Below are 27,968 nucleotides of genomic sequence, written 5' to 3' on the forward strand. Positions count from 1 at the left end.
TATTGCTGTTGGCCACCAAACATGAGCGGGAGAAGATGTCATTGCAAGAAAGGGAAAGAACGACTCAGAGAAGACATCTCCTGTAGTCACTGGATGTAACTGCACTGTAATCACTTATATAAGGTGTGCAGAGCCGGAATCCATTTGCAACTCCATCATCACCATAACCTGAGAATCGTACCACATTGATGAACCCAAACAGTAAGAGGGGGTTTGTGCCTTCTCATAGTGCTTGCATTACCATCTTAGCGGCATTACATACAGCGCTGACCCCAAAGACATGCATGTAAGTGCCACCGTTTTTAATGCTGAAAAATCCCATCCATATTGGTTTTTCGATCTATATATTAGCCGATTTAAATCATCAGTGTGCTGTACCTCAGAAAAAAAATCAATAGATATGAACTAATTAAACATTTTACATTATAATCTGCAGCTCCATCCGAGGGAATGAATCATGCATTGAGGCTAATTCATGCACAGCTCCACCTCCAACCTCACTTTGTAAAATTGATTAACAGAACATTTGTGACGCCATGCTTAAATCTCCTGAAGCGTTTCACTGTAGAAAGTGAATTATATCCTGCAGGGGTTAATTCCTCCCTTTTTTTTTTGCTGCCTTCAGCAGTTTCAATAACATCGTATAGAAATAAAGGTAAACTCTCGCAGCTTGTATAATGTTTGAATCATGTTTCCTGGCCAAGCAATTTGCTTCACTTTTCATTAAGCAATAAATCAGTTTTATTATCAATGAACATGTTGTAATTCTCCGGTCGGAGCTGGCAGATATGGTCAGGTTACCATAAAGTAACAATGCCCTTTCTGGAACATAAGAAGTCACAAAAATGTCTCTGACGCAGCATTGTCACATCTCACCCACCAAAAACATCAGCCTCAAAAGGGTACGTGCCCCAGTAGGTAGTTAAGTGCTACCCATTAGGTAGGTAACTCAGTAGGTAGATTAGTGCTACCCCTTAGGCCTCAGTAGTTACCTCAAGAAAGTAGCTTTTAATGCAATGTTATTTCTAGGCAAAAAATTCTGCTTTCTTAATATATCTCCATACCAGTTGTATACAGCAGTCCAGATCCCTTGCACAGAGATATATTGAATGCCTCCTTTATTACAGCCCTCCCATATACTAATGCAATGGACCTTGTTTGGCTTTTAGAGCAAGAGGATTTCATTATGAAACTGAATAATGGAGGGAGAAAACTGCCGACACTACAATCTACTCTGACATGAATTAGCTAAGTATAGAACCAATATCAGAATCAGTCGTCAAATTCATAGGGTGCTCAGCAATGGGCATACAGACATCTTAATGAGAACAACAGAGAATTAACTCACTGTGTCATAGCCTAATCAGTCCATATGTTTATTCAGATGACCATGTGCTCAGCGTGGAAGGGGGGAGGTGGTAATTGGCAGGTGCGTTCCTGGACAACAGTTTCGTGCTACTGCACTTCCTCAGGTTAGAAGCCTGGACCTGATGAAGCGCAGTAGCGCGAAACTGTCACCCAGGAATGCACTTGCCATTTCCACCTTCTACGCTGAGCACACAGTCATCTGAATAAACATATGGACTGATTTGGCTACAACTCAATAAGTGCCACTTCTTCATTCTGTTGTTTTCATCGTGAAATAGATTCTACTAGGTGATAAAATCATAGCCAGTGTGTGAACAGGACAGCACATTAGATGGAGGTCCTGACTTGGATCAGTACAGCCTTTCTACCTCATCCCAGAAATGTCTACAGGATTTAGATCTGGGGACTGTGAAGGATGGAGATACAAGGAAAACTAGTGTTCCTGGGGTCAATCCATGACTATATGGGCACCATCCACAATCTACACAGATTGTAGATGGTGTCTTGTACTGCTGATAGTCTCTTAGGGGAAACAGCAACGACAGAGGGATGAATTTGGTAAATAATAATGCTTAGCCTGAGCTGTTCACACCCAACAAAAAGCAATCGTCGATTACCGCTGCTTGTGCCAAATTCTGATCCTCCCATCAGCATGGTGCCACACAGATCTAGATCAGTGATAACAAAATTTGCTGAAGTTGCATGCAGTCCTGGGGAGCTCTGGAAAACCAAGATAATGGCTGTATCCATGTTTTCCAGGACTCCTTAGGGCTGCATGCAACTTCTCCTGCCACTGTGAGTCAAATGCTGAGTGTTCGGGTTCAGACATCCATCTGACCCACCATGTTTCTCCACAGAGATCTGGATCCATCTGACCAGCCATGTTTCTCCACAGAGATCTAGATCCATCTGACCGGCCATGTTTCTCCACAGAGATCTGGATCCATCTGACCAGCCATGTTTCTCCACAGAGATCTGGATCCATCTGACCAGCCATGTTTCTCCACCGAGATCTGGCTCCATCTGACCAGCTATGTTTCTGCACAGAGATCTGGACCCATCCGATCAGCCGTATTTCTCCACAGAGATCTGGATCCATCTGACCGGCCACGTTTCTCTTCCACTCTTTTGTCCTTGGAGTTTGACCTTTCTATTCCCATTATAAACAATGGGACTGGAACTGGTCATTTGATGTGATAGTCCATACATACGAAGAAGCGTCGAGTTGTTGGTTCGGACATGTTAGTCGGACAACAGCCCTGTTTTCGGCTGCAGTTTCCTGATTGGGAATCGTTCCGATGAACAGGAGAAGCACAAAGAGGGACATTAAATGGTAGTGCTATACACTGCAGAAGCCAGAAGTGGATTCATACCATACCATCACACTGTTACTGACCAAATACAGTATATAAGAAACAAATATCACCACATAGTGACTAATACTACAATACCATTACTAAAATCCAGTAAACCAAGACCAATAATAACAACAGTAAATAAAAACACATATCGCCACACAGTGACCACAGCCATTAACACCACATAAAGGCTAATAACACTATACCACTAGTAAATAACATCCACTAAACAAAGACTAGTATAGTCATCATACACTGGCCCATATGGGAGTAGATACCAATGGTACACAGGCTCTGCACACCATGTAAGTTACTACAGTGCAGTTACATCCAGTGACTCACGGGGGCAGCTTCTCTGATTGGAGATGCTCACTTTTCCTTTCCTCTCCATCTGGCACGGCCATTATAAAGACTTCTTCCGACCATAACTCATCTATGTAGAATTTACCAGACATAAAATTTTAGGCTCTTCGCTTCAGCGCCATCCTCGCCTTTATACAAAGACCCTTTATGCCATGTAGTACTTAGGCCCTATTTAGACCCTCAAACAGTACTTAGGCACACTATATTCCCCCACATAGTAGAAAGACCCCAATCTGTGCTCTCATATAGCAGTTAGGTCTCTTTGTTTCAAATTGTAGTTAGGCTCTTTTATGCCTCCATATAGTAGTCAGGATCCCCTCTGTACATCTATATAGTAGTTAGGCCCCCTCTGTAGGTAGTGTCCCTAATGTAGATAACCCTCCTGTAGTCCCCACAGCAGGTAGGAATCCCTTTGTAGCTAACACTCCCCACCCAATAGTATTCCCACCAGTATGTAGTATTCCTCCAGTAATTCCTTGTAGTTAGCCCCCCTCAGTAGACAGTATTCCCGGACTCAGCCATACCCCCTCAATAGGTAATCTCCCTTGTAGTTAAACACTCCCCCACCCCAATATGCAGTATTCCCCAAGGTAGGAGGCATCCCACTGTAAGTAATGCCTATGTTAGTTAGGCATCTCCCCTGGTAGTTAGCCCTATCCCCTCCCCATGCAGGCATCCACACTAGGAGTCAGCCCACCCCCCCATGTAGACATCTCACCTGGTTCTCCCACCCCACACACCATCATGTAGACATCTTCCATTGTAAGCATCCCCCTATGTAAATAAAACAAACATACTCGCCTATCTGCAGGTCCTGTTTTCTCTTCCTGCCTTAGTGACGTCACTCGTGTGCCGAAGTTCTGGGGACGGGAGCGGCTTCTTGTGGCCGGGGGGGCCAGAATGTTCGAGCTCCTGCCACATTAAGCTGTGAATGCTAGTCAGTTGCGCTCACAGGTATATAGTCCGCTTGCAGCACCCGGAGGTGGCATGGGGGAGCGGAACACAGGAGGGACGTCGGGACATCACCCTAAAAATCGTCAATGTCTTGCCAGGTCGATTAGTATGTATACCAATGGGACAACCCCATAATAGCTATTTTAAAACTTGAGGTACTGCCCCTTTAATAATAGGCTTCATTGATAGAACAATTCATTCTGAGACAGTGGTGGAAAACAGAAAAGGTTTATTCCAAGATGGAGACCCGCTCAGCTGAGATATTTTGTGCAGTTGTGTTCCTCAATCTACATATAAAAAACAGCAAAAATCACACAAAATAACACTGAAAATAGAAGTAGAAAATACCTGGAGGATCCATCATGTACAATATGCACATTGTAATTCCCTGTAAACCATCATTGTACAACAGGAAGGTCAGCAATGATGTCATCAGCGGGGGCAGGTGTGACATCACTTCTGCTGCAGAAGGTTCTTTATAGAGTTAGATTTAGTTTTGTACCTTTCACCAATCATCTGTTCACGTACTTGGAGCCATAGAGACTCTTCACAGTTTTAATAAAGTAAAGGTGGAGCGTGTGTTGGGTCACATGACTGACTTGCTCCGACATGTATAACTAGTGAGCTCCTGTGTGTCACGCCCAGCTTCAGCTTCTTGATGCATGACTTGGATGTTTTTTTCCACATCCTCAGGGCAGGATCTGGCGTTTGGGTTGTGATGCACTGGATAGGGAGTTCAGACATTGCACTTGCTGGTAGCGTTGCTGTAGCTGCTCTGCGCATGCAGCCTGCAGGTTGCGGACGTGTTCTGGGGTCTGGTTCAGGTCCAGCAACAATGCATCAGGATCCTGCGCACACACGGCCTGGGAACGTGGCGGAAAATTATTATTTATTTTCACATTCACATTATATTGAGGGGCAGCAGCAAGAGGGGTGGGGAGTGATAGTGCCTCCCTGCTGCCATCAATGGTTGTGTTGGGAACTGCAGGGCTGCTGAAGACCTGGTCCTGGGCACAGTTACATACACAATAATGCGCCTCCCCTAATGACTATTCTTATGTAGTATTAGAGCAAGTATGGATAACTGTCATAACTGTCAATCACTGCTTGCTGTGCTATAAGGTGCTTCAGGATAGCTTTCCCCATTGCAATGGCTATTCTAATGAGTCAGGGATACTCAGTATCTGCATGCAGCAGTAATATGTAACTGAGAAGCCATGCAGTTCCTGACAGACACTGGTGGCAGCAGAAGCACCATGTCACCCCTTACTGATGCTACACAATAAAAAAACAAACAAACAAAAAAAAAACACAAAACATATACAACGGTACCTCGGTTTAAGAGTAAATTGGATTAGGAGCGTTTTGCAAGAAGAGCTCACAGTTTTTAAAAATTGCAACTTGGTTAAAGAGCTCCATCAGGGGACAGGACTGTGGAGGTAATCTCTCTATAGCTGTAACCTCTCTCTCCCCGGACAGAGAGTGCTGCATGTATGTGCCCACATCTGCCCTGCTCATTCCTTCATGCTTCCTGCAGTTTCTGTCAGCCCTGGAGTTTCCCCATCTTCTCCATTCCTGCTATAATGTGCCTGTACTTACACTCAGCTATACACACTGCTGCTATAATGTGCCTGCACTTACACTCAGCTATACACACTGCTGCTATAATGTGCCTGCACTTACACAGCCACTCACACTGCTGTATAGAAAGGTTTCTGTCACTGTCCTCCTGCACAGCTCTGTGATTCTCACTTCTTGATTGGTCCATGTTGAACACCCCCCCTTCCCCATTGCTGTCATGTGACCACACAGACCTCTAACAGAAGCCCTGCTTCTCTATTCTAGCCTGTTGTACTACGCTCCTGCATTATGGGGATTGTAGTTCCAGCCTGTATCTACAAACTGCTGCTGTGTTATCAGGGTTATGCAACCCTATAGGAGCAGAGTGATGACCACAGCGGGCAGATGTGTCACTGTAATGTGTTCTTGTACTCACTTCCAGCTGCTCATTGGATAAGCTGAGATACGGCAACGTCTTCTCCCTCAGTATAGTAATAATGCGCCCGCACAGCTGGGTTTTCTTGCCCGTTTCTCGTTGTTTTGATGCCTTTGAGTCGGTTTCATCCATATTGGCGCCTTCTGCATTAGTAAAAACAATACAGTTAGCTTGAAATGCGCTATGACCAATAGCCGGTGACTAAGTATCATCCTGACCTGTTCCATCCTTATTCACAGCCTGTAAATAAAGCTGCAGCAGCTCCTTAGACTGACGCTCTTCCTCCCTGCGATCCAGCAGGCCCTGCAGTGTATCCTTCAGCATTTCTGCCTTCACCACCGGCACGGCCATCTCTCTGCTGAGCTCTTCAGTCTGGACATCAATCAGAGCCTAAAAGAGGTAAAGAGAAATCCTGGATGCAGGCAGCTTTGTTATAGCAGGAGTATCTCTTTAAACAATTAAAGGGGTACTCCAGCTAAAGTTTTTTTTTCTTCCTAATCAACTGCTGTCAGAAAGTTATATAGATTTGTAATTTACTTCTAGTGAAAAATCTCCAGTCTTCCAGTTGCTGTATGTCCTGCAGGAAGTGGTGTATTCTGTCGTCTGACACAGTGCTCTCTGCTGCCACCTCTGTCCATGTCAGGAACTGTCCAGAGCAGGAGAGGTTTCTATGGGGATTTGCTGCTGCTCTGGACAGAGGTGGCAGCAGAGAGCACTGTGTCAGACTGGAGAGAATACATCACTTCCTGCAGGACATACAGCAGCTGAAGTACTAGAAGACCAGAGATTTTTAAAAAGACGTAAATTACAAATCTATATAACTTTGTGAAACCAGTTGATTTAAAAGAAAAAAAACATTTCCCCTTTAACCCCCTGTAGATGCAGCTAACATTTGGGGGCTTGTTTTTTTTTGGGGGGGGAGCAAGTTGTACTTTTAACGGCAACCAATTCTGCAGTTTTTTGAGGGGGTTGAAGCTATAGACCACACTGTCACCTCTTCCTGGGGTCGCTCTTTCATCTTCATGGAGCGTCGCCCAGGACCCTGCACCGAAGACAGTGGTGACAGCACAGTCTATAGCTGGATTAGTGGGGTGGCTGGGCATCAGATGACAGCGGATACGTATTCATATAGAACCGGCTGTCATCTGCCCCGTCCTCCCACTCACTTCAGCTAACAACTAACTCACTGCTGCCTGGGGCCACTCCTATACATTCACAGAGCAGCCTCACCCCGTATACCTGCACTTATGTTCCATATACAGGGCTTCTCTCTACAGCGTGCAGGTGACGGAAGGGACACACTCCAGATACAGAATGCAATAGGTGTGAAGTTCTGTATACAGCCAGGCCATGTCACATGACCGGGAAACCCCAAAAGAAACCTGAACTGGTAATGGAAGGCAATTAGAGATCAGAAGGACAAGTTTATTACATACATTAAAGTGTCACTGTGGTGTTTTTTTTTCTTTTTTTTTTTTTTTTGCAGATATCAATAGTCCAGGCGATTTTAAGAAACTTTGTAATTGGGTTTATTAGGCAAATATACCATTATCTGCATTCAAAAAGACTTTCCCCAAGTCCCCAAGGGAGATTAATCGGGAGCAAAGAGTAAAGGATTACACAGTGGGAGCTGTGTGAAAGCCGGTATTCAGAGGTCAGAGCTGACTTCAGAGGAGATAGCCTGGTGATGTAGCTATAAATTAACTCTTTGTCGTCCTGTTTTGGTGCCTCATCTCTCTCAACCCCTCCCCTCTCCATAGAGAACCATGATAAAATAAATTTTTCGGCTAATAAACCCAATTACAAAGTTTCTTAATATTGCCTGTACTATTGATTTCTGCAAAAAAAAAATTAACGACAGTGACACTAAAAAACAACAACAAAACAAAACTTTAAATTTAGAGGTGTGCAGGAAATGTTCATCTCTGTATGTCTAGAATCAGAGCTCTGACCACACGATTACAATCAAGTGATAGGATGTCTTTGGGGTTGTCAGGCTGCACATACTAAGCCCTAAAACGTCTCAGATCTTAAACTCACGGCCGCACCCAATAATGTGACTTGGCAGCGCTGGAATGGACAGGTCATCATTGGTTCTGGCCTCAGTAATCAGATCTGTTTTATATTTACAACAACATAACAGTATAAAGCAGAAGGTCAGAGAAGCGGCCGGTGAGTCAGACAAATGTATCAGACTAAATGGGAGTGAAAAGTAACGCTTGTAGTTGATCCGGACTTGGGGGGGGGGGGGTCAGGTCCGACCTGCCGGGGTTAGTTAGGCATACCTGAAAGTCAGACTCAGAGAAAAGAATGATGTTGGACAGGTTGTGTCTCAGCTGGGCGGCCAACACCTTCCACCGTGGCAGCTCGGTACTACCATCCACATCATCCAGCTCCACCGACTCCCTGGCCAGCCACATGGTGCCTCCATCTGAAAGAGAGTAACAGGAAGGTGGGAGGTCTGTGCCAGCCTGGAGGTAGAGACCCCAGATGTCAGAACTTTGGGGGGGCACAGTCACTTTAACAGGGAACTACCAGCATGTTAGACGAATCTATCCTGCCGATAGCTCCCTAGTGGGCAGAGGGGAGGAAGGGATGTCTCTTACCTTCATCCTCAGCGCTGTTCCTGGTCAGCAGGTAGGAGCACTGGGGGCATGGCTACCATTCATAATCATTAGAAGGCGTTAACAATGCAGGGGGCAAGCAGGTAGCCATGCCCCCACTGCTCTAACAGCTTACAAAGAAGAGCTAACAGCACAGGAACAGTGCTGAGGATGAAGGTAAGAGACATATCTTCCTCCTCGGTGTCTTGTGCAGTATAGGGAGATATCAGCAGGTTAGATTCGTCCCTGCTGATAGTTCCCCTTTAAAAAAAACTTTTGACACAACAAGATCTCTAAGAGTGTTCTTTCCCAGCTCTGTGCCTAATGTTAGTCTCATGGTCACTTGCTCAACCAGCAGGGAGTGAAGTACTCAACCATGCGCTTCTCTTCTCACAGGTCCTAACACTAACAACCAATCAGATTCCACCTTTCATTCCTCACAGACTCTTTGGAAAATGAAAGGTGGAATCTGATTGGTTGCTAGGGGCAACAGGGCCAGTTTCACTTTACATGTTTGATAAATCTCCCCCTAAGACCCTGACATCTCTATGACTGGTGAAGAGTATTTAATTTTTATTTATTTTTATTTTTTTTTACTAAATACTAAATGAAAAGATGCCGAAGGTCCCAATGCACTCTGTGTTTTGCTTCCTATCGGTTTCCAGGATGTCGGCTTGCGGTCAGAGAAGGAGAAGGTTATTTTTCTGCTCGGTTATGGTTACGGTTTTGCATCCTGCTGAAAGGTTTCGCTTTGTTGTGAGGAATCCCTTTAAGGCTTCAGGTAGGGGGATGGAGCAGGATGCTTCTATGGTTACATCCTGGTGACTTCTATCGTACACAGCAGAGAAGGAAAGCAGCTTAAAGGGAGAGCGTGATGTGAACAGGGACTAAGGAGCAGAGATCTCTTCAGCCCTAATACTGCTCACAGCTGAGGGTTTGGTACAGTTACGTCCTCTGTGAGAAGTCTATAAGCAGCACAGATCACTACCTTATAATGCAGATCAGGCATGGGGAACCTTCAGCCCTCCAGCTGTTGCAAAACTACAATTCCCATCATGCCTGGACAGCCAAAGCTTCGCTTTGGCTGTCCAGGCATGATGGGAATTGTAGTTTTGCAACAGATGAAGGTCGAAGGTTCCCCATCCCTGCTATGCATTATAAGGTAGTGATCTGTGCTGCTGCTGTATATGTTATTTCATGGTCTGTTCTTCTCTATTCAGTGTATCTGTGTATCGTGACACTCACCTGTCACACACGGAGACCACTTCTTATTTCCAGTCAGCAGGACAAATTCTGTATCCTCGGGTAAGCAGAGGAAGTAATCTTCATCTTCAACTATTGTCCCATCCACCGCCAGCACCAGAGTCACCGGGCCCTTCGCTGGGTCCACATCCAGCAGCTTCATAGCTAATACAGAGAGAGAGAGAGACTGGGGTTAATGACATCATGGAGGTGTGCTTAAAGGGCAAAAATATTTTTATTTCAAATCAGCTGGTTTCAGAACGTTATATAGATTTGTAAGTTACTTCTATTTAAAAATCTCCAGTCTTCTGGTACTTATCAGCTGCTGTATGCCCTGCAGGAAGTGGTGTATTCTCTCCAGTCTGACACAGTGCTCTCTGCTGCCACCTCTGTCCATGTCAGGAACTGTCCAGAGCAGGAGAGGTTTTCTATAGGGATTTGCTACTGCTCTGGACAGTTCCTGACATGGACAGAGGTGGCAGCAGAGAGCACTGCGTCAGACTGGAAAGAATACACCACTGACTGCAGGACATACAGCAGCTGGTAAGTACTGGAAGACTGGAGATTTTTTAAACAGAAGTAAAAAAACAAATCTATATAACTTTCTAAAAAACAGTCAATTTAAAAGAAAATGATTTTTGCCAGAGTACCCCTTTAAGTTGATGTAGAACTACAACTCCCATCATAACCTGATATAACAGTGTCTGTGGCTCTTCAGCTTTGCAAAACTACAACTCCCAGCATGACTAACTAGTCACAGGCTCCAGCACTAGTGTCCCCCTAAGCCGATACCAATAACAGTCACAGCTGTTGCAGAACTACAACTCCCAGCATATCCTTAGCCGGTCACAAGCTTTCATGCCAGTGTTCCTGTTGCAAACTACAACTCCCAGCATGCCCTGACAGCATTCAGCCTGGACTTGAGTGGAAAAGCGCTGCTTTAACCAACTGTCCTCTATGCAGACAGAAGTGGCTGATAACAGAGAATAATAACAGTCACTCACACCAATTAGGAATACGATCCCACCTTTAAGAGTAGACAGGAGTCATTGTGGTACTTGTAGTCCTCCAGCAGCAGGCTGACTCACCTTTCTCATTGAAGTCGTGCAGGGAGGCGGCCGCCACCCCGTGCTTCCCCTCTGAGCCCCGGACACTGACCACGAAGCGCTTCATGACTGTAGAGAGCAGCGGCCCCGGGAGGAGAGCTCATCGTCACGTGACACCCAGCCCCTGCACACACTTCCGCATTCCCAGCCGCAAGGCATGCCGGCCCTTGTAGTTCCAGGCCATTAACCCATTCAGTCACAAGCAGAGGTTTAAAATGTGACATAAGGAGATGATTTAACCATTTTTCTACCGCGCTCTGAAGAACTACAACTCCCGGCATGTCATTTTTAGTCAAAACACTGATGTATCGTATATTATATACTGACATATTCCTTCCATTAGGAAACTGTGATAGGAACTACACTAACCAGCATGTCCTTGTTAGTTAGATGTAGAGTGTAATAAGTCAGTGGCCTGGCTGGGTATGATGTGACTTGTAGTTCCCGTAGAGCCGGGCAGCAGCCGCACACGTGTTAGTCAGACCCGTAGAGTGTGGCTGGGATCGCTCGGTGCTCGGCTGCCCGGGTCTGCCGCCGCCGCTCCGGGCTCAGGTTCTGCGCTCGGCGCTCCATTGGTCGGGTCTGAAAAAATGGCCTCTTCGGATCAGGTTGAGCCGCCTGTGCAGGTGAGCGCGGGGTCTGTCCGGGAAGGTGAGGGGGGCGCGGGGGAGGGGGCTGCAACCGGACCGAGGCCGGGACTACCGGGACTCCGGGGGGAAACAGCACACAGAGGGGGCAGGGCTGCACCTGTTACCCCAAGACTGCGCCCCCTAACGTAGTGTGCTGGGACCCCTGAGGTGTATACCCCCCAATACTGAGACCCCTCCTGAGGTGTATACCCCCCAATACTGAGACCACTCCTGAGGTATATACCCCCCAATACTGAGACCCCTCCTGAGGTATATACCCCCCAATACTGAGACCCCTCCTGAGGTATATACCCCCTCCCCCAATACTGAGACCCCTCCTGAGGTGTATACCCCCCAATACTGAGACCCCTCCTGAGGTATTTACCCCCCAATACTGAGACCCCTCCTGAGGTATATACCCCCTCCCCCAATACTGAGACCCCTCCTGAGGTATATACCCCCCAATACTGAGACCACTCCTGAGGTATATACCCCCCAATACTGAGACCCCTCCTGAGGTATATACCCCCCAATACTGAGACCCCTCCTGAGGTGTATACCCCCCAATACTGAGACCCCTCCTGAGGTATATACCCCCCAATACTGAGACCCCTCCTGAGGTATATACCCCCCAATACTGAGACCCCTCCTGAGGTATATACCCCCCAATACTAAGACCCCTCCTGAGGTATATACCCCCCAATACTGAGACCCCTCCTGAGGTGTATACCCCCCAATACTGAGACCCCTCCTGAGGTATATACCCCCCAATACTGAGACCCCTCCTGAGGTATATACCCCCCAATACTGAGACCCCTCCTGAGGTATATACCCCCCAATACTGAGACCCCTCCTGAGGTGTATACCCCCCAATACTGAGACCCCTCCTGAGGTATATACCCCCCAATACTGAGACCCCTCCTGAGGTATATACCCCCCAATACTGAGACCCCTCCTGAGGTATATACCCCCCAATACTGAGACCCCTCCTGAGGTATATACCCCCCAATACTGAGACCCCTCCTGAGGTATATACCCCCCAATACTGAGACCCCTCCTGAGGTGTATACCCCCCAATACTGAGACCCCTCCTGAGGTATATACCCCCCAATACTGAGACCCCTCCTGAGGTATATACCCCCCAATACTGAGACCCCTCCTGAGGTATATACCCCCCAATACTGAGACCCCTCCTGAGGTGTATACCCCCCAATACTGAGACCCCTCCTGAGGTGTATACCCCCCAATACTGAGACCCCTCCTGAGGTGTATACCCCCCAATACTGAGACCCCTCCTGAGGTGTATACCCCCCAATACTGAGACCCCTCCTGAGGTATATACCCCCCAATACTGAGACCCCTCCTGAGGTATATACCCCCCAATACTAAGACCCCTCCTGAGGTATATACCCCCCTCCCCCAATACTGAGACCCCTCCTGAGGTGTATACCCCCCAATACTGAGACCCCTCCTGAGGTATATACCCCCCCAATACTGAGACCCCTCCTGAGGTATATACCCCCCCAATACTGAGACCCCTCCTGAGGTATATACCCCCCAATACTGAGACCCCTCCTGAGGTATATACCCCCCAATACTGAGACCCCTCCTGAGGTATATACCCCCCAATACTAAGACCCCTCCTGAGGTATATACCCCCCAATACTGAGACCCCTCCTGAGGTATATACCCCCTCCCCCAATACTGAGACCCCTCCTGAGGTGTATACCCCCCAATACTGAGACCCCTCCTGAGGTGTATACCCCCTCCCCCAATACTGAGACCCCTCCTGAGGTATATACCCCCCAATACTGAGACCCCTCCTGAGGTGTATACCCCCCAATACTGAGACCCCTCCTGAGGTGTATACCCCCCAATACTGAGACCCCTCCTGAGGTGTATACCCCCCAATACTGAGACCCCTCCTGAGGTGTATACCCCCCAATACTGAGACCCCTCCTGAGGTGTATACCCCCCAATACTGAGACCCCTCCTGAGGTGTATACCCCCCAATACTGAGACCCCTCCTGAGGTATATACCCCCCTCCCCCAATACTGAGACCCCTCCTAAGGGGTATACCCCCCAATACTGAGACCCCTCCTGAGGTATATACCCCCTCCCCCAATACTGAGACCCCTCCTGAGGTATATACCCCCCAATACTGAGACCCCTCCTGAGGTGTATACCCCCCAATACTGAGACCCCTCCTGAGGTATATACCCCCCTCCCCCAATACTGAGACCCCTCCTGAGGTATTTACCCCCCAATACTGAGACCCCTCCTGAGGTATTTACCCCCCAATACTGAGACCCCTCCTGAGGTATATACCCCTCCAATACTGAGACCCCTCCTGAGGTATATACCCCCCAATACTGAGAGCCCTCCTGAGGTGTATACCTACCCCCCCAATACTGAGACCCCTACTGAGGTGTATACCCCCCAATACTGAGACCCCTCCTGAGGTGTATACCCCCCAATACTGAGACCCCTCCTGAGGTGTATACCTACCCCCCCAATACTGAGACCCCTCCTGAGGTATATACCCCCCAATACTGAGACCCCTCCTGAAGTATATACCCCCAATACTGAGACCCCTCCTGAGGTATATACCCCCCAATACTGAGACCCCTCCTGAGGTGTATACCCCCCCCCCCAAATACTGAGGCCCCTCCTGAGGTATATACCCTTCAATACTGAGACCCCTCCTGAGGTATATACCCCCCAATACTGAGACCCCTCCTGAGGTATATACCCCCCTCCCCCAATACTGAGACCCCTCCTGAGGTGTATACCCCCCAATACTGAGACCCCTCCTGAGGTGTATACCCCCCAATACTGAGACCCCTCCTGAGGTATATACCCCCCAATACTGAGACCCCTCCTGAGGTGTATACCCCCCCCCCCCCAATACTGAGGCCCCTCCTGAGGTATATACCCTTCAATACTGAGACCCCTCCTGAGGTATATACCCCCCTCCCCCAATACTGAGACCCCTCCTGAGGTATATACCCTTCAATATTGAGACCCCTCCTGAGGTATATACCCCCCAATACTGAGACTCCTCCTGAGGTGTATACTCCCCAATACTGAGACCCCTCCTGCGGTATATACCCCCCAATACTGAGACCCCTCCTTAGGTGTATATACCCCCCCAATACTGAGACCCCTCCTGAGGTATATACCTTCCAATACTGAGACCCCTCCTGAGGTATATACCCCCCAATACTGAGACCCCTCCTGAGGTGTATACCTACCCCCCCAATACTGAGACCCCTACTGAGGTGTATACCCCCCAATACTGAGACCCCTCCTGAGGTATATACCTTCCAATACTGAGACCCCTCCTGAGGTGTATACCCCCCAATACTGAGACTCCTCCTGAGGCGTATACCCCCCAATACTGAGACCCCTCCTGAGGTGTATACCCCCCCAATACTGAGACCCCTCCTGAGGTGTATACCCCCCCAATACTGAGACCCCTCCTGAGGTATATACCCCCCAATACTGAGGCCCCTCCTGAGGCATATACCCCCCAATACTAAGACCCCTCCTGAGGTGTATACCCCCCAATACTGAGACCCCTCCTGAGGTATATACCCCCCAATACTGAGGCCCCTCCTGAGGCATATACCCCCCAATACTAAGACCCCTCCTTAGTTGTGTACACCCCAATACTGAGACCCCTCCTGAGGTGTATATACCCCCTAATACTGAGACCCCTCCTGAGGTATATACCCCCCAGTACTGAGACCCCTCCTGAGGCATATACCCCCCAGTACTGAGACCCCTCCTGAGGTATATACCCCCCAATACTGAGACCCCTCCTGAGGTGTATACCCCCCAATACTGAGACCCCTCCTGAGATATATACACTCCAATACTGAGACCCCCTCCTGAGGTATATACCCCCCCCCCAATACTGAGACCTTTCCTGAGGTGTATACCTACCAGTACTGAGACCCCTCCTGAGGTATATACCCCCCAATACTGAGACCCCTCCTGAGGTGTATACCCCCCAATACTGAGACCCCTCCTGAGGTATATACACTCCAATACTGAGACCCCCTCCTGAGGTATATACCCCCCCCCAATACTGAGACCTTTCCTGAGGTGTATACCCCCCCCCCAATACTGAGACCCCCTCCTGAGGTATATACCCCCCCCCCCCCCCCAATACTGAGACCTTTCCTGAGGTGTATACCTACCAGTACTGAGACCCCTCCTGAGGTATATACCCCCCATTACCGAGACCCCTCCTTAGGTTTCTACACCCACATGGACCCCTCCTTGGGTATATACCCCTGGCTCCCAAGAACTGAGACCCCCCATCCAGGTGTAGACCCCCCCCCCCTTCCAGGTGTATGTACCCAGGATTTGGGGGATCCTCCCACTGTGCTCCTTATGGTTCCGGCTTCTCTCTAATGCGATTTGTCACCTTTCACCTGAGCGAACAGAATTCAGCTTTGGATGTGACTGAAGCAGCAAAAAGTAATAAAAAATATCTGTGATGTTACTTTATTTCCTTTTCAGATTATTCTCTCTTGCCTCCCCCTCCCCCTTACTATTTGCTGTAGGGTCCTATGTAACCTTCTCTCCTACCAGTCCCTCCTCCTGTTGTAGTGTGATTTTTGTCCTATTGCATCACATGGGCCATATACCTTTACATTATGTGGTCTTTGACCTTCGCCCTCTGACACTCATTCTCCCAGTGGTGCAGACTGTAATGGTGCTTATGGCCATCCCAAGAATACAATGTATTCCGTATACCCAGAATAGGTGATAAGCAAATGCTCAGTGGGGTTTAACCAATGGGGCCTCCACCTATCATGAGGATGCGGGGTCCCTTGTCCCCCAGGTGAATGAAGCAGTAGTGGGCATGCCCGGCCTCCGCTCCATTCCTTTTTCTGAGGATAGTTTTGTATTGTACTCAGCTAGTGTTGTGGTGGATTAATGGAGTCGGAGCCAAAGTTGGATATTGCCACTCCGTTTATTCGGGGGCTAAAACTGAACCTAGAATAAATGGTTGATACAAGTTTTGGGATAACCCTTTTAAGTGAGTTTACCTTAATTGACCTTATTCTAATATACTTTGTTTTACTTTTGTAAGGTCTGTAATAATGCCCCCAGTGCCCCCATACAATAATAATGCCCCCAGGGCCCCCCATACAGTTACAGTAATGCTTCCTCTTGTGCCCCCATACAGTAATGCTGCCTCCTGTGCCCCCATACAGTTAGTCACAATGCCCCCTGTACCCCCATACAGTAAAAATGCCTCATGTGCCCCCCATACAGTAACAATGCAGCCTGTGCCCCCATACAGTAATGCTGCCTCTTGTGCCCCCCATACAGTAACTATACCTCCTGTGCCCCCATTCAGTAATGCTGCCTCCTGTGCCCCCATTCAGTAATGCTGCCTCCTGTGCCCCCCATTCAGCAATGCGGCCTCCTGTGCCCCCATTCAGTAATGCTGCCTCCTGTGCCCCCCATTCAGCAATGCGGCCTCCTGTGCCCCCATTCAGTAATGCTGCCTCCTGTGCCCCCCATTCAGCAATGCGGCCTCCTGTGCCCCCATTCAGTAATGCTGCCTCCTGTGCCCCCCATTCAGCAATGCGGCCTCCTGTGCCCCCATTCAGTAATGCTGCCTCCTGTGCCCCCCATTCAGCAATGCGGCCTCCTGTGCCCCCCATTCAGTAATGCTGCCTCCTGTGCCCCCCATTCAGCAATGCGGCCTCCTGTGCCCCCCATTCAGTAATGCTGCCTCCTGTGCCCCCATTCAGTAATGCGGCCTCCTTTGCCCCCCATTTAGTAATGCGACCTCCTGTGCCCCCCATACAGTAACTATACCTCCTTTGCCCCCATACAGTAATGCTGCCTCCTGTGCCCCCCATACAGTAATGTTGCCTCCTGTGCCCCCCATACAGTAATGTTGCCTCCTGTGCCCCCCATACAGTAATGCTGCCTCCTGTGCCCCCCATACAGTAATGTTGCCTCCTGTGCCCCCCATACAGTAGTACATTAAATTTCTTATCCTTTACTGATCCTGAGTTACATCCTGTATTAAACTCCAGAGTTGCACTCACTGTTCTGCTGGTGCCCCCATACAGTAATAATACCTGATGCTCAATGTCTGGCGCTGTTGTTGTCTCTTCAGGCCTGCACCTTGTGGGCTGCAGAGACAGGGTCCTCTGGCAGGCATTATGATGTCATACTATCTCTTCAGCCAGTGCAGAGATGGCGTCTCAGCATCTCACAGGCTTCGGGTGGGTAGTGCATGCAGCCTGTGAGAGTGAGTGGTGGAGCAGAGAGCTTATAGCCCTTGTTCCTCCATGCTCCTTCCTTGCAGCTGTGTCTGGAGGTGTAGATGCAATGAAGGGCGGGGGTCTTCCAGAGATATCTGGGCTGTTAGGAACTCTGGTTCCCCGTAGGCCTTAGGTGATAGCATTGGGCCGTGTGTTGGAGACACCTGCTCTTGACTATCCTCAGTGAAGACTCTGTACATGGCGCCCATTATCCTGCACCAGGCTTATGTTCTCTCTTTGTTTTCAGAGTGGATCCTCACTGGGAAATGAGAAAAGAGTCCCCCGGGAGCAGCTGGTGAGTGACAGGAGGAACGCTTCTCTTTCCTAAACTTATGGGCCATGAAATAACAGAAGCACAAAATGTCTGTGATGTATTTGTTTACTGCTTATATATCGGAATAATCTACATACACAGTTGAGTCACTTTGGAACTTTGTTGTAAATGTATATGAAGTCCATGTATATGGGGTACATGTATGTGTATATGGAGTACCTGTATATGTGTATGGAGTACCTGTATATGTATATGGAGTACCTGTATATGTATATGGAGTACCTGTATATGGAGTACCTGTATATGGAGTACCTGTATGTGTATATGGAGTACCTGTATTTGTGTATGGGGTACATGTATATGGAGTACCTGTATATGTATATGGAGTACCTGTATATGTATATGGAGTACCTGTATATGTATATGGAGTACCTGTATATGGAGTACCTGTATATGTATATGGAGTACCTGTATATGGAGTACCTGTATGTGTATATGGAGTACCTGTATATGTGTATGGGGTACATGTATATGGAGTACCTGTATATGTATATGGAGTACCTGTATATGTATATGGAGTACCTGTATATGTATATGGAGTACCTGTATATGTATATGGAGTACCTGTATGTGTATATGGAGTACCTGTATATGTGTATGGGGTACATGTATATGGAGTACCTGTATATGTATATGGAGTACCTGTATATGTATATGGGGTACATGTATATGGAGTACCTGTGTATATATATATATATATATATATATATATATATATATATATATATGGGGTACATGTATATGTATTTGGAGTTCATGTATATGGACTATATGTGTATGGAATATATGTATATGGAGTATGTGGAGTACATGTACATGGAGAACATGTATATGTATATGGAGTACGCTCTTGTGCAATGTGCGTTTGCAGCATTTCTGCCCTGTGGCCCATTGCATAGTAGAACATCCTTATATAGGGTAGGCCGAAGGTCATCTTAAGACCTTTCACCTGTACATTATCAAACGTCTTCACTTTGGGGGTTGTGTGTTGATCATAGACTGAAACATGTGACTGCAATTATATTGTCACAGTCATTTGAAAAGTCCTAGAGGTACATAATAATTTTTGATAGGTTGGGGTCTGGATGTTCAGACATCTCCCCACCCCGAGTGCTAGATCCAGCAGACAAGAGCACCTGCTAAGCGCATTCGCTCCCCCACTCTGTCCTTCTGGCAGGAGACAGACTCCTATAAAAAATCTAATTCTCGATCATGTCTCCGATGGTCCCCGTTTAACAGGAGCAGCAACAGATAGTCGCTGACTACAAAGGACAGCCCGATCAATCTAAGGATCGTCCAGGTAGTCTCCCCCCCCCCCGCTGCTCCTCGCTTGGCATCAGTGTGTGTAATAGTTTAGGGAACAAGCGGGGAGGAGGAACAAGCAGGTTGGTGCTCGCTTCCCCCTTGTATTGTGCCATGCACGGTAATATGCCCTTAAGGGCCCATCTTCTGCGGCAAGACTCGGAGACAAGCACTAAGCTGAGCTCTTCTCCTGACTCATTCTAGTGATCATTGTAATTATGATCATCCAGATTCGGATCAATTAAAATTTTGCTGCAAATGTTTCTAAAGTTACATCCTGTATTATACTCCATAGCTGCACTCACTATTCTGCTGGTGGGGTCACTGTGTACATACATTACATTACTGATCCTGAGTTACATCCTGTACTATACTCCAGAGCTGCACTCACTATTCTGCTGGTGAGGTCACTGTGTACATACATTACATTACTGATCCTATACTGATCCTGAGTTACATCCTGTATTATACTCCAGAGCTGCACTCACTATTCTGCTGCTGGGGTCACTGTGTACATACATTACATTACTGATTCTGTGTTACATCCTGTGTTTTACTCCAGAGCTGCACTCACTATTCTGCTGGTGGGGTCACTGTGTACATACATTACATTACTGATCCTACAATGATCCTGAGTTACATCCTGTATTATACTCCAGAGCTGCACGCACAATTCTGCTGGTGGGGTTACTGTGTACATGCATTACATTACTGATCATGTACTGATCCTGTGTTATACTCCAGAGCTGCACTCACTGTTCTGCTGGTGAGGATACTGTGTACATACATTACATTACTTATATTTCTTGCTTGTTAGAGTTTGTAGTGGAATGCTGCTGAGCTGCAGTTTTCATGTCAAATATATGTATTTATAGACAGTGAAACAGTGTTAAAAAAAATGAAGGTCTATATGATATGTAAGAAGCCATCATCTGAATTTGAGCGTCTTATGGTGCTTAGTTATATATTCCTGACACTACACTGCACAGGATGGAGAGAAAAGGGAAGATATATATATATATACAGTGATGCCTTGGATTACGAGCAAAATTCATTCTGGGACCGTGCCTGTAATCCAAATCCACTCTTAAACCAAAGCAAATTTTTCTATTAGTAATTATTGAAATGCAGAAAAATAAGGATTTTTTTATTCTAAATGACATGTAAAACAAATGAAACAAACAATGAGAAACAGCAGAATATGTGATATTATAAGTTACTGTACAGTACAGCAATCAGCATGTGGAGTATAATGTATAGTAACTGTATAACCCTGATATCACAGCAGCTGGATATGTGATATATAAGTTACTGTACACTATAGCAATCAGCATGTGGTATATAATGTATAGTAACTGTATAACCCTGATAACACAGCAGCTGGATATGTGATATATAAGTTACTGTACAGTACAGCAATCAGCATGTGGAGTATAATGTATAGTAACTGTATAACCTTGATAACACAGCAGCTAAATATGTGATATATAAGTTACTGTACAGTATAGCAATCAGCATGTGGTATATAATGTATAGTAACTGTATAACCCTGATAACACAGCAGCGGGATATGTGATATATAAGTTACTGTACAGTATAGCAGTCAGCATGTGGAGTATAATGTATAGTAACTGTATAACCCTGATAACATAGCAGCTGGATATGTGATATATAAGTTACTGTACAGTATAGCAATCAGCATGTGGTGTATAATGTATAGTAAGTGCATAACCCTGATAACACAGCAGCTGTTTGTAGATACAGGATGGAACTGCAGATCCCCATAATGCAGTAGTGTAGTACAACAGGCTAGAATAGAGAAGCAGGGCTGCTGCCAGAGGTCTGTGAGGTCACATGACAGCAATGGGAAAGAGGTGGGGGGGGGGGGTGTTCAGCAATCAGGAAGTGAGAATCACAGAGCTGTGCAGGAGGAAAGTGACAGAAACTTTTCTATACAGCAGTGTGAATGGCTGAGTGTAAGTGCAGGCACATTATAGCAGCTGTGTGTATAGCTGAGTGTAAGTGCAGGCACATTATATCAGCAGTGTGTATAGCTCAGTGTAAGTGCAGGCACATTATAGCAGCTGTGTGTATAGCTCAGTGTAAGTGCAGGCACATTATAGCAGCAGTGTGTATAGCTGAGTGTAAGTGCAGGCACATTATAAGAAACAGCAAAAGCAAGGGAAATTCAGCTCACCCAAGTCCTTAAGCCTGTATGTGCCAACCCTCGGTGGAGCACGGATGCCGATGGGCCGACTCCCATCCAGAAATGTAGGTGCAGTGTGAAAAAGCAGCAATGTGAATCCAGCTCCAGCCAGTGCGATAAAAATCCAAATTTATTCAAAAATTCATAATTAAAAGTACATGGACGTCCACACAGGGAAAAACCGATGCGTTTCAGAGCCTAAGCTCCTTAGTCATGGCAGAGCTGACGCGTTTCAGAGCCTAAGCTCCTTAGTCATGGCAGAGCCATGACTAAGGAGCTTAGGCTCTGAAACGCGTTGGTTTTTCCCTGTGTGGACGTCCATGTACTTTTAATTATGAATTTTTGAATACATTTGGATTTTTATCGCACTGGCTGGAGCTGGATTCACATTGCTGCTTTTGCACACTGCAGGCACATTATAGCAGCAGTGTGTATAGCTGAGTGTAAGTGCAGGCACATTATAGCAGGAATGGAGAGGATGGGAAACACAAGGGCTGACGGAGACTGCAGGGAGCATGAGGGAATGAGCAGGGCAGATGTGGGCACATACATGCAGCATTCTCTGTCCGGGGAGAGAGGGGTTACAGCTATGGAGAGATTACCTCCACAGTCCTGTCCCCTGATGCAAGCCCCAGCCTGAAGTGGATCTGCTATGATTTGGAAGGTGAGGGAGACTTCCTGGGTCAGAGTACAGTGCTGTAGACCACCTATGCAGACCATGCCCCTTCCCCATTCCCACCCAGTACAGGGAGCTCTTAGTCCAAGTTACAATTTTGGAAAACTGTGAGCTCTTCTTGCAAAACGCTCTCAATCCAAGTTACTCTTAAACCAAGATACCACTGTATATAGATTTGTTTTAATACCATGTGCTGCAGTGTTAGTGCCGTCCTGTCCCATTCTATTACAATGGCTAGTGCCAGATCAGTTATCGATGACGGATATTGTGCCTCAAACACATGGGTAAATTCAGTATGTGGCCCTGATCATAAATTATAGATGCAATACATGCATTAAAGGGTTTATGTTTTTTCTCTGTACACTTTCTCATGTTCCTGCGGTAGCTGCCGGTCTTCTAATAACTTTTTGGAAACCTACTGCCTGTAATGGATGAGAGGGAAGATGTCTCACTATTCCTTGATTCTTTTAGAGGGTTTAGACTCTAAACCCTCTAAAAGAATCAAGGAATAGTGAGACATCTTCCCTCTCATCCATTACAGGCCTCTAAACTTTAGAGGCTGCATCTTGTGTCATCAGACACATTAGAGCGCCCCCTGGTGGGGACACTGCAGCTGCACTCAGAGATGCCTCACTGTATCAGCGTACTTACTGTGTATCACTGTCCTTGTGTATCTGCTCCCCCAGATGTATCACAGTACGTCCTCTCTACTAACAAGATCTTGTTTTCACTTCTGTAGGGGAGCTGCGAAATCCACCTGTTGTATTTTATAAATTGTTCCTTTGTGTATGTATGTATATATATATATATATATATATATATATGTGTGTGTATGCATCACTATGTATCACTGTGCAAATAGTTTTTTTTTCTATTAACATCCTTCTGATGTTTGATATGCACAGTAGGGCTGGGCGATATGGGCAAAATATAAAATCTTGATTTTTTTTTTCTCGAATTAAATCTTGATTTTTTTTTTTTAAATTTATTTATTTTTTGCTAATTATGATGGTTGTAGTAGTAGAGGCATAGTGGATTAGGGGTGTAGTAACAGTAGAAGCATAGAAGATTAGGGGTGTAGTAGTAGATAAGGGGAATAGCACTTTTGGGAGTAGTAGTAGTAGTATCAGTAGTGGAGGTAATAGTAGCAATGGTAGTGGTATTTGGCAATCTTACAGGTGGTTGGGGGCGGGCGGCGGAACTCCGTGTGCGTGCTAGGAGCGGGGGTCCTTTGGGGGTGTGCTGGGGGCGGGCTGCAGTCCTCCAGGTGCGGGCTGGCGGTGATCTTATACGTGGGTGGGGCGGGCAGCGTTGGTCCTCCGGGTGTGGGATGAGGATCGTGTATGTAGGTAGGCGGGGGGCGTGCGGCTTTTGCGGTTCTCCGGGTGCTGGCGTGTGGTCCCACTCTGACCTGCAGGAGGAGCAGCTTGCCCGAAGCGCCACTGCTCCCCCTGCAGGTCGGAGGGCATTTTTTTCCTTTTGTTTGAAAATTGGATTTATGATTTTTAAAGAAATTGAAATCGATTCTCAAAATCTAGGCAAATTTATGGAATTAATTTGATTAATCTCCCAGCCCTAATGCACATGTGTGTATACACGTGTGTATACAGTACATTAGGATGCTGGGAAATAAAAATAACATATGGCTATGAATTACAGCTGACACCTAACAAAAGTGTCTGGGATCAGAAATATCTCTGATCCCAAAGGTTTTATCCTATAAATGAGAGATTATCTGCTGAATAAGGCCTTGGTGGGCAAATATTGTTCTGTGTAATAAAGGCAATGATCAGCTGAAGAAGAGCCGATCAATATGTTAACTTGTACCTGGGATTAGAACAAAATTCTGACATATTATAGCCACACGTCTGAAGTTTGTATCAGTGGGGTCTGCCACCGATCACTAGGACAAAGGTGGAAAAGCGCTTGGCATCGTGTGCTCTGCCAGTTCATCCCCGCTGGCCTATGGAATGACCACCAATTGTGTCTACCAGAAGTTTCATAGGGTTCCATTATAATTCCTTCTTTTGCTGCATTAACGGTGAGAGTGGGGAATAATAGGCAGAGCATGCGCTGCTATTCGCTTTTTCCCCTTCGTTCTAGCCATCGGCAGCGTTCTCAGCACCTGGACACCCCCACCGATACGAATTTCTGACATGTGGCTATAACATGCCAGAAGATTGTTCTAAGGGCCTGACATTACACTGTAATTACACACCATTGCTATTTACATAGAAAATAATTAAATTAATACTTACCTGTCCAGGCTCCCCTGTTGTTCTGCCTTTTCCCTGTGTTGACTGCTAATCGCAGCCGCTGCTGACACTTCCCTGCCCCTATCTCTTCAGTGACAGGCCGCTCAGCCAGTCATTGACCCAGACAGGACAGCCCCACGACCAGTGATTGGCTGATCGGCCTGTCACTGAAGAGATGGGGGTCAGAGAAGTGTCAGCGGCAGCTGCGGTGAGTGGGCAAAACAGGGAAAAGGCCGCAGGACACGGGGGGAGCCTGGACAGGTAAGTATAAACTTTATTATTTTCTTAATTAAAAAAAATTGTTGTCAACTGCCATCAACTGCGCATCACCATAACATGTAGCAAGCGACACGCAGCCGGCGGCCGATAATTTTTAAACTTGCTGAAAGACAACGATCATCGTAATCGGCTCTTTGGCTGATTGTTGTCTTTATTACACAGAATGTTTTCTGCCCGAATTGACCTAATTTTGCAGATTATCGCTCTGTGTAATAGGTCCCACATGTAGGGTCATGTGACTATGGGTTCTGCCATCTAATGTTACTTCTGGTCTCATATCAGTTTCATTTACAGTCATACATAGGTGACATATGTGATCAGCCAGGAAATAATAGGATAAATCTCTCCTAGGCAGGGAGTGGTCCACCCGATTTGGGGTAGACAGATGGTAACTATATCCAGTGTCGATAATCTCCTGAGCCATCTGCAAAAGAGGCTGGAAAATATGGCTCCTGGTGACTGCTGTTCCAGCCCATTGACCACCAATATGTTGGCAGCCATGATTAAAAATCCTGTGAATTGGCTGCGATGACTAAAGCATATGTGTAGCCAAAGCTTTTATATAGAACGAATTTGCATAGAAAGCTACGTTACTGTGTATATACATTACTGATCCTGAGTAATATCCTGTATTATACTCCAGAGCTGCACTCACTATTCTGCTGGTGGGGTCACTGTGTACATACATTACTTTACTGATCCTGAGTTACATCCTGTATTATACTCCAGAGCTGCACTCACTATTCTGCTGGTGGGGTCACTGTGTACATACATTACTTTACTGATCCTGAGTTACATCCTGTATTATACTCCAGAGCTGCACTCACTATTCTGCTGGTGGGGTCACTGTGTACATACATTACTTTACTGATCCTGAGTTACATCCTGTATTATACTCCAGAGCTGCACTCACTATTCTGCTGGTGGGATCACTGTGTACATACATTACATTACTGATCCTGTACTGATCCTGAGTTACATCCTGTATTATACTCCAGAGCTGCACTCACTATTCTGCTGGTGGGGTTACTGTGTACATACATTACATTACTGATCCTGAGTTACGTCCTGTATTATACTCCAGAGCTACACTCACTATTCTGCTGGTGGGATCTCTGTGTACATACATTAGATTACTTATCCTGTACTGATCCTGAGTTACATCCTATATTATACTCCAGAGCTACACTCACTATTCTGCTGGTGGGATCTCTGTGTACATACATTAGATTACTTATCCTGTACTGATCCTGAGTTACATCCTATATTATACTCCAGAGCTGCACTCACTATTCTACTGGTGGGATCACTGTGTACATACATTACTGATCCTGAGTTACATCCTGTATTATACTCCAGAGCTGCACTCACTATTCTGCTGGTGGGGTCACTGTGTACATACATTACATTACTGATCCTAAATTACATCCTGTGTTATACTTCAGAGCTGCACTCACTATTCTGCTGGTGGGGTCTCTGTCTCCACAAAACTGCTCGTACATGCTCTCATTATCTCCTGCTTGGACATCTGTAACATCCTCCTTTCTGGTCCACCATCTAACACCCTCGCTCTCCTCCAGCCTAACTTTAACTCTGCTGCCCGACTAATACACCTTTTCCCTCACTTTGCCTCTGCCTCCCCCTCTGCCAATCCCTTTACTGGCTCCCCATTTTCAACATATTCATTTTAAATTATTGACCCATGACCCTTGTTTGTACCTCACACAACCACCTCCAAGACTTTGCCTGAGCCTCCCCCATACTCTGGAACTCACTCCCCTGACACATCCAGCTCTCATCCACCGTTAAGACCTTCAAAATTAACCTGAAAACCCATCTCTTCAAAGTAGGCTACAACCTATAACAGGGGTGTCAAACTCAAATACACAGTGGGCCAAAATAAAAAAAATTGGACAAAGTCGCGGGCCAACCGAGATAATTATTGAAGTGCAAATGCGGCGGTGCTGGCACTGTCAGAGCAGCGTGCGGTGTTCCTGGCACTGTCAGTGGTGTGTGTCTCCCAGCGCTGTGTACTATGATAAGTTGCTATGATATGATTAAACCCCAACCCATGTAATAGCCAACTGCCCCCCCCCCATATTACCCTATGTAGTAGCCATCCCAACCAAAATTGCCCCACATATTAGCCAGCACTCCCAATAGTGCCCAAATAGTAGCCAGCCCCCCAAGTGTCCCATATAGTAGCTAGGCTTTCCCAATAGTCTCATATAGTAGCCAGCCCTCCCCCATAGTCTTATATAGTTGCCAGCCCTCCCCCATAGTCTCATATAGTAGCCAGCCCTCCCCCATAGTCTCCTATAGTAGCCAGCCCTCCCCCATAGTCTCATATAGTAGCCAGCCCTCCCCCATAGTCTCATATAGTAGCCAGCCCTCCCCAATAGTCTCATATAGTAGTCAGCCCTCCCTTATAGTCTCCTATAGTAGCCAGCCCTCCCCCATAGTCTCATATAGTAGCCAGCCCTCCCCCATAGTCTCATATAGTAGCCAGCCTTCCCCAATAGTCTCATATAGTAGTCAGCCCTCCCCCATAGTCTTTTTTATAGTAGTCAGCCATCCCCAATAGTCTTTTTTTATAGTAACCAGCCCTCATCAGTAGTCTCTTATATAGTAGCCAGCCCTCCCCAGTAGTCTCATATAGTACCAGCCGTCCCCAGTAGTCTCTTATATAGTAGCCAGCCCTCCCCAATAGTCTCATATAGTACCAGCCGTCCCCAGTAGTCTCTTATATAGTAGCCAGCCCTCCCCAATAGTCTCATATAGTACCAGCCCTCCCCAATAGTCTCATATAGTAGCCAACCCTCCCCAGTAGTCTCATATAGTAGCCAGCCCTCCCTCATAATCTCATATAGTACCAGCCCTCCCCAGTAGTCTCATATAGTACCAGCCCTCCCCCATAGTCTCCTATAGTAGCCAGCCCTCACCAATAGTCTCATATAGTAGCCAGCCCTCCCCCATAGTCTCTTATATGGTAGCCAT

General features: G+C 46.6%; 2 protein-coding genes across 4 annotated transcripts in view; one reads left to right on the forward strand and one right to left on the reverse strand.

The window, feature by feature from the left end:
- Positions 1–4,255: 4,255 nt before the first annotated feature.
- DFFA (DNA fragmentation factor subunit alpha) lies at positions 4,256–11,111 on the reverse strand. Its single transcript, XM_069947469.1, has 6 exons — positions 10,973–11,111; positions 9,888–10,049; positions 8,325–8,470; positions 6,258–6,429; positions 6,040–6,182; positions 4,256–4,906 (listed from the first exon to the last, which is right to left on the reverse strand). The coding sequence occupies exons 1-6, from the start codon at positions 11,055–11,057 to the stop codon at positions 4,733–4,735; spliced, it is 882 nt and encodes a 293-aa protein (XP_069803570.1). The 5' UTR covers positions 11,058–11,111; the 3' UTR covers positions 4,256–4,732.
- Positions 11,112–11,534: 423 nt separating this feature from the next.
- PEX14 (peroxisomal biogenesis factor 14) overlaps positions 11,535–27,968 on the forward strand; it is a 99,424-nt gene continuing 82,990 nt past the window's right edge. For all 3 annotated transcript variants that reach the window (XM_069948143.1, XM_069948144.1, XM_069948145.1), the window contains exons 1-2: positions 11,535–11,616; positions 18,167–18,214. In XM_069948143.1, coding sequence (XP_069804244.1) covers positions 11,581–11,616; positions 18,167–18,214 — 84 coding nt within the window. In that variant the 5' untranslated portion in view covers positions 11,535–11,580. The remainder of the gene's footprint in view (positions 11,617–18,166; positions 18,215–27,968) is intronic.

Source organism: Dendropsophus ebraccatus, chromosome 12 (genome assembly GCF_027789765.1).
Source record: "Dendropsophus ebraccatus isolate aDenEbr1 chromosome 12, aDenEbr1.pat, whole genome shotgun sequence".
NCBI lineage: Eukaryota > Metazoa > Chordata > Amphibia > Anura > Hylidae > Dendropsophus > Dendropsophus ebraccatus.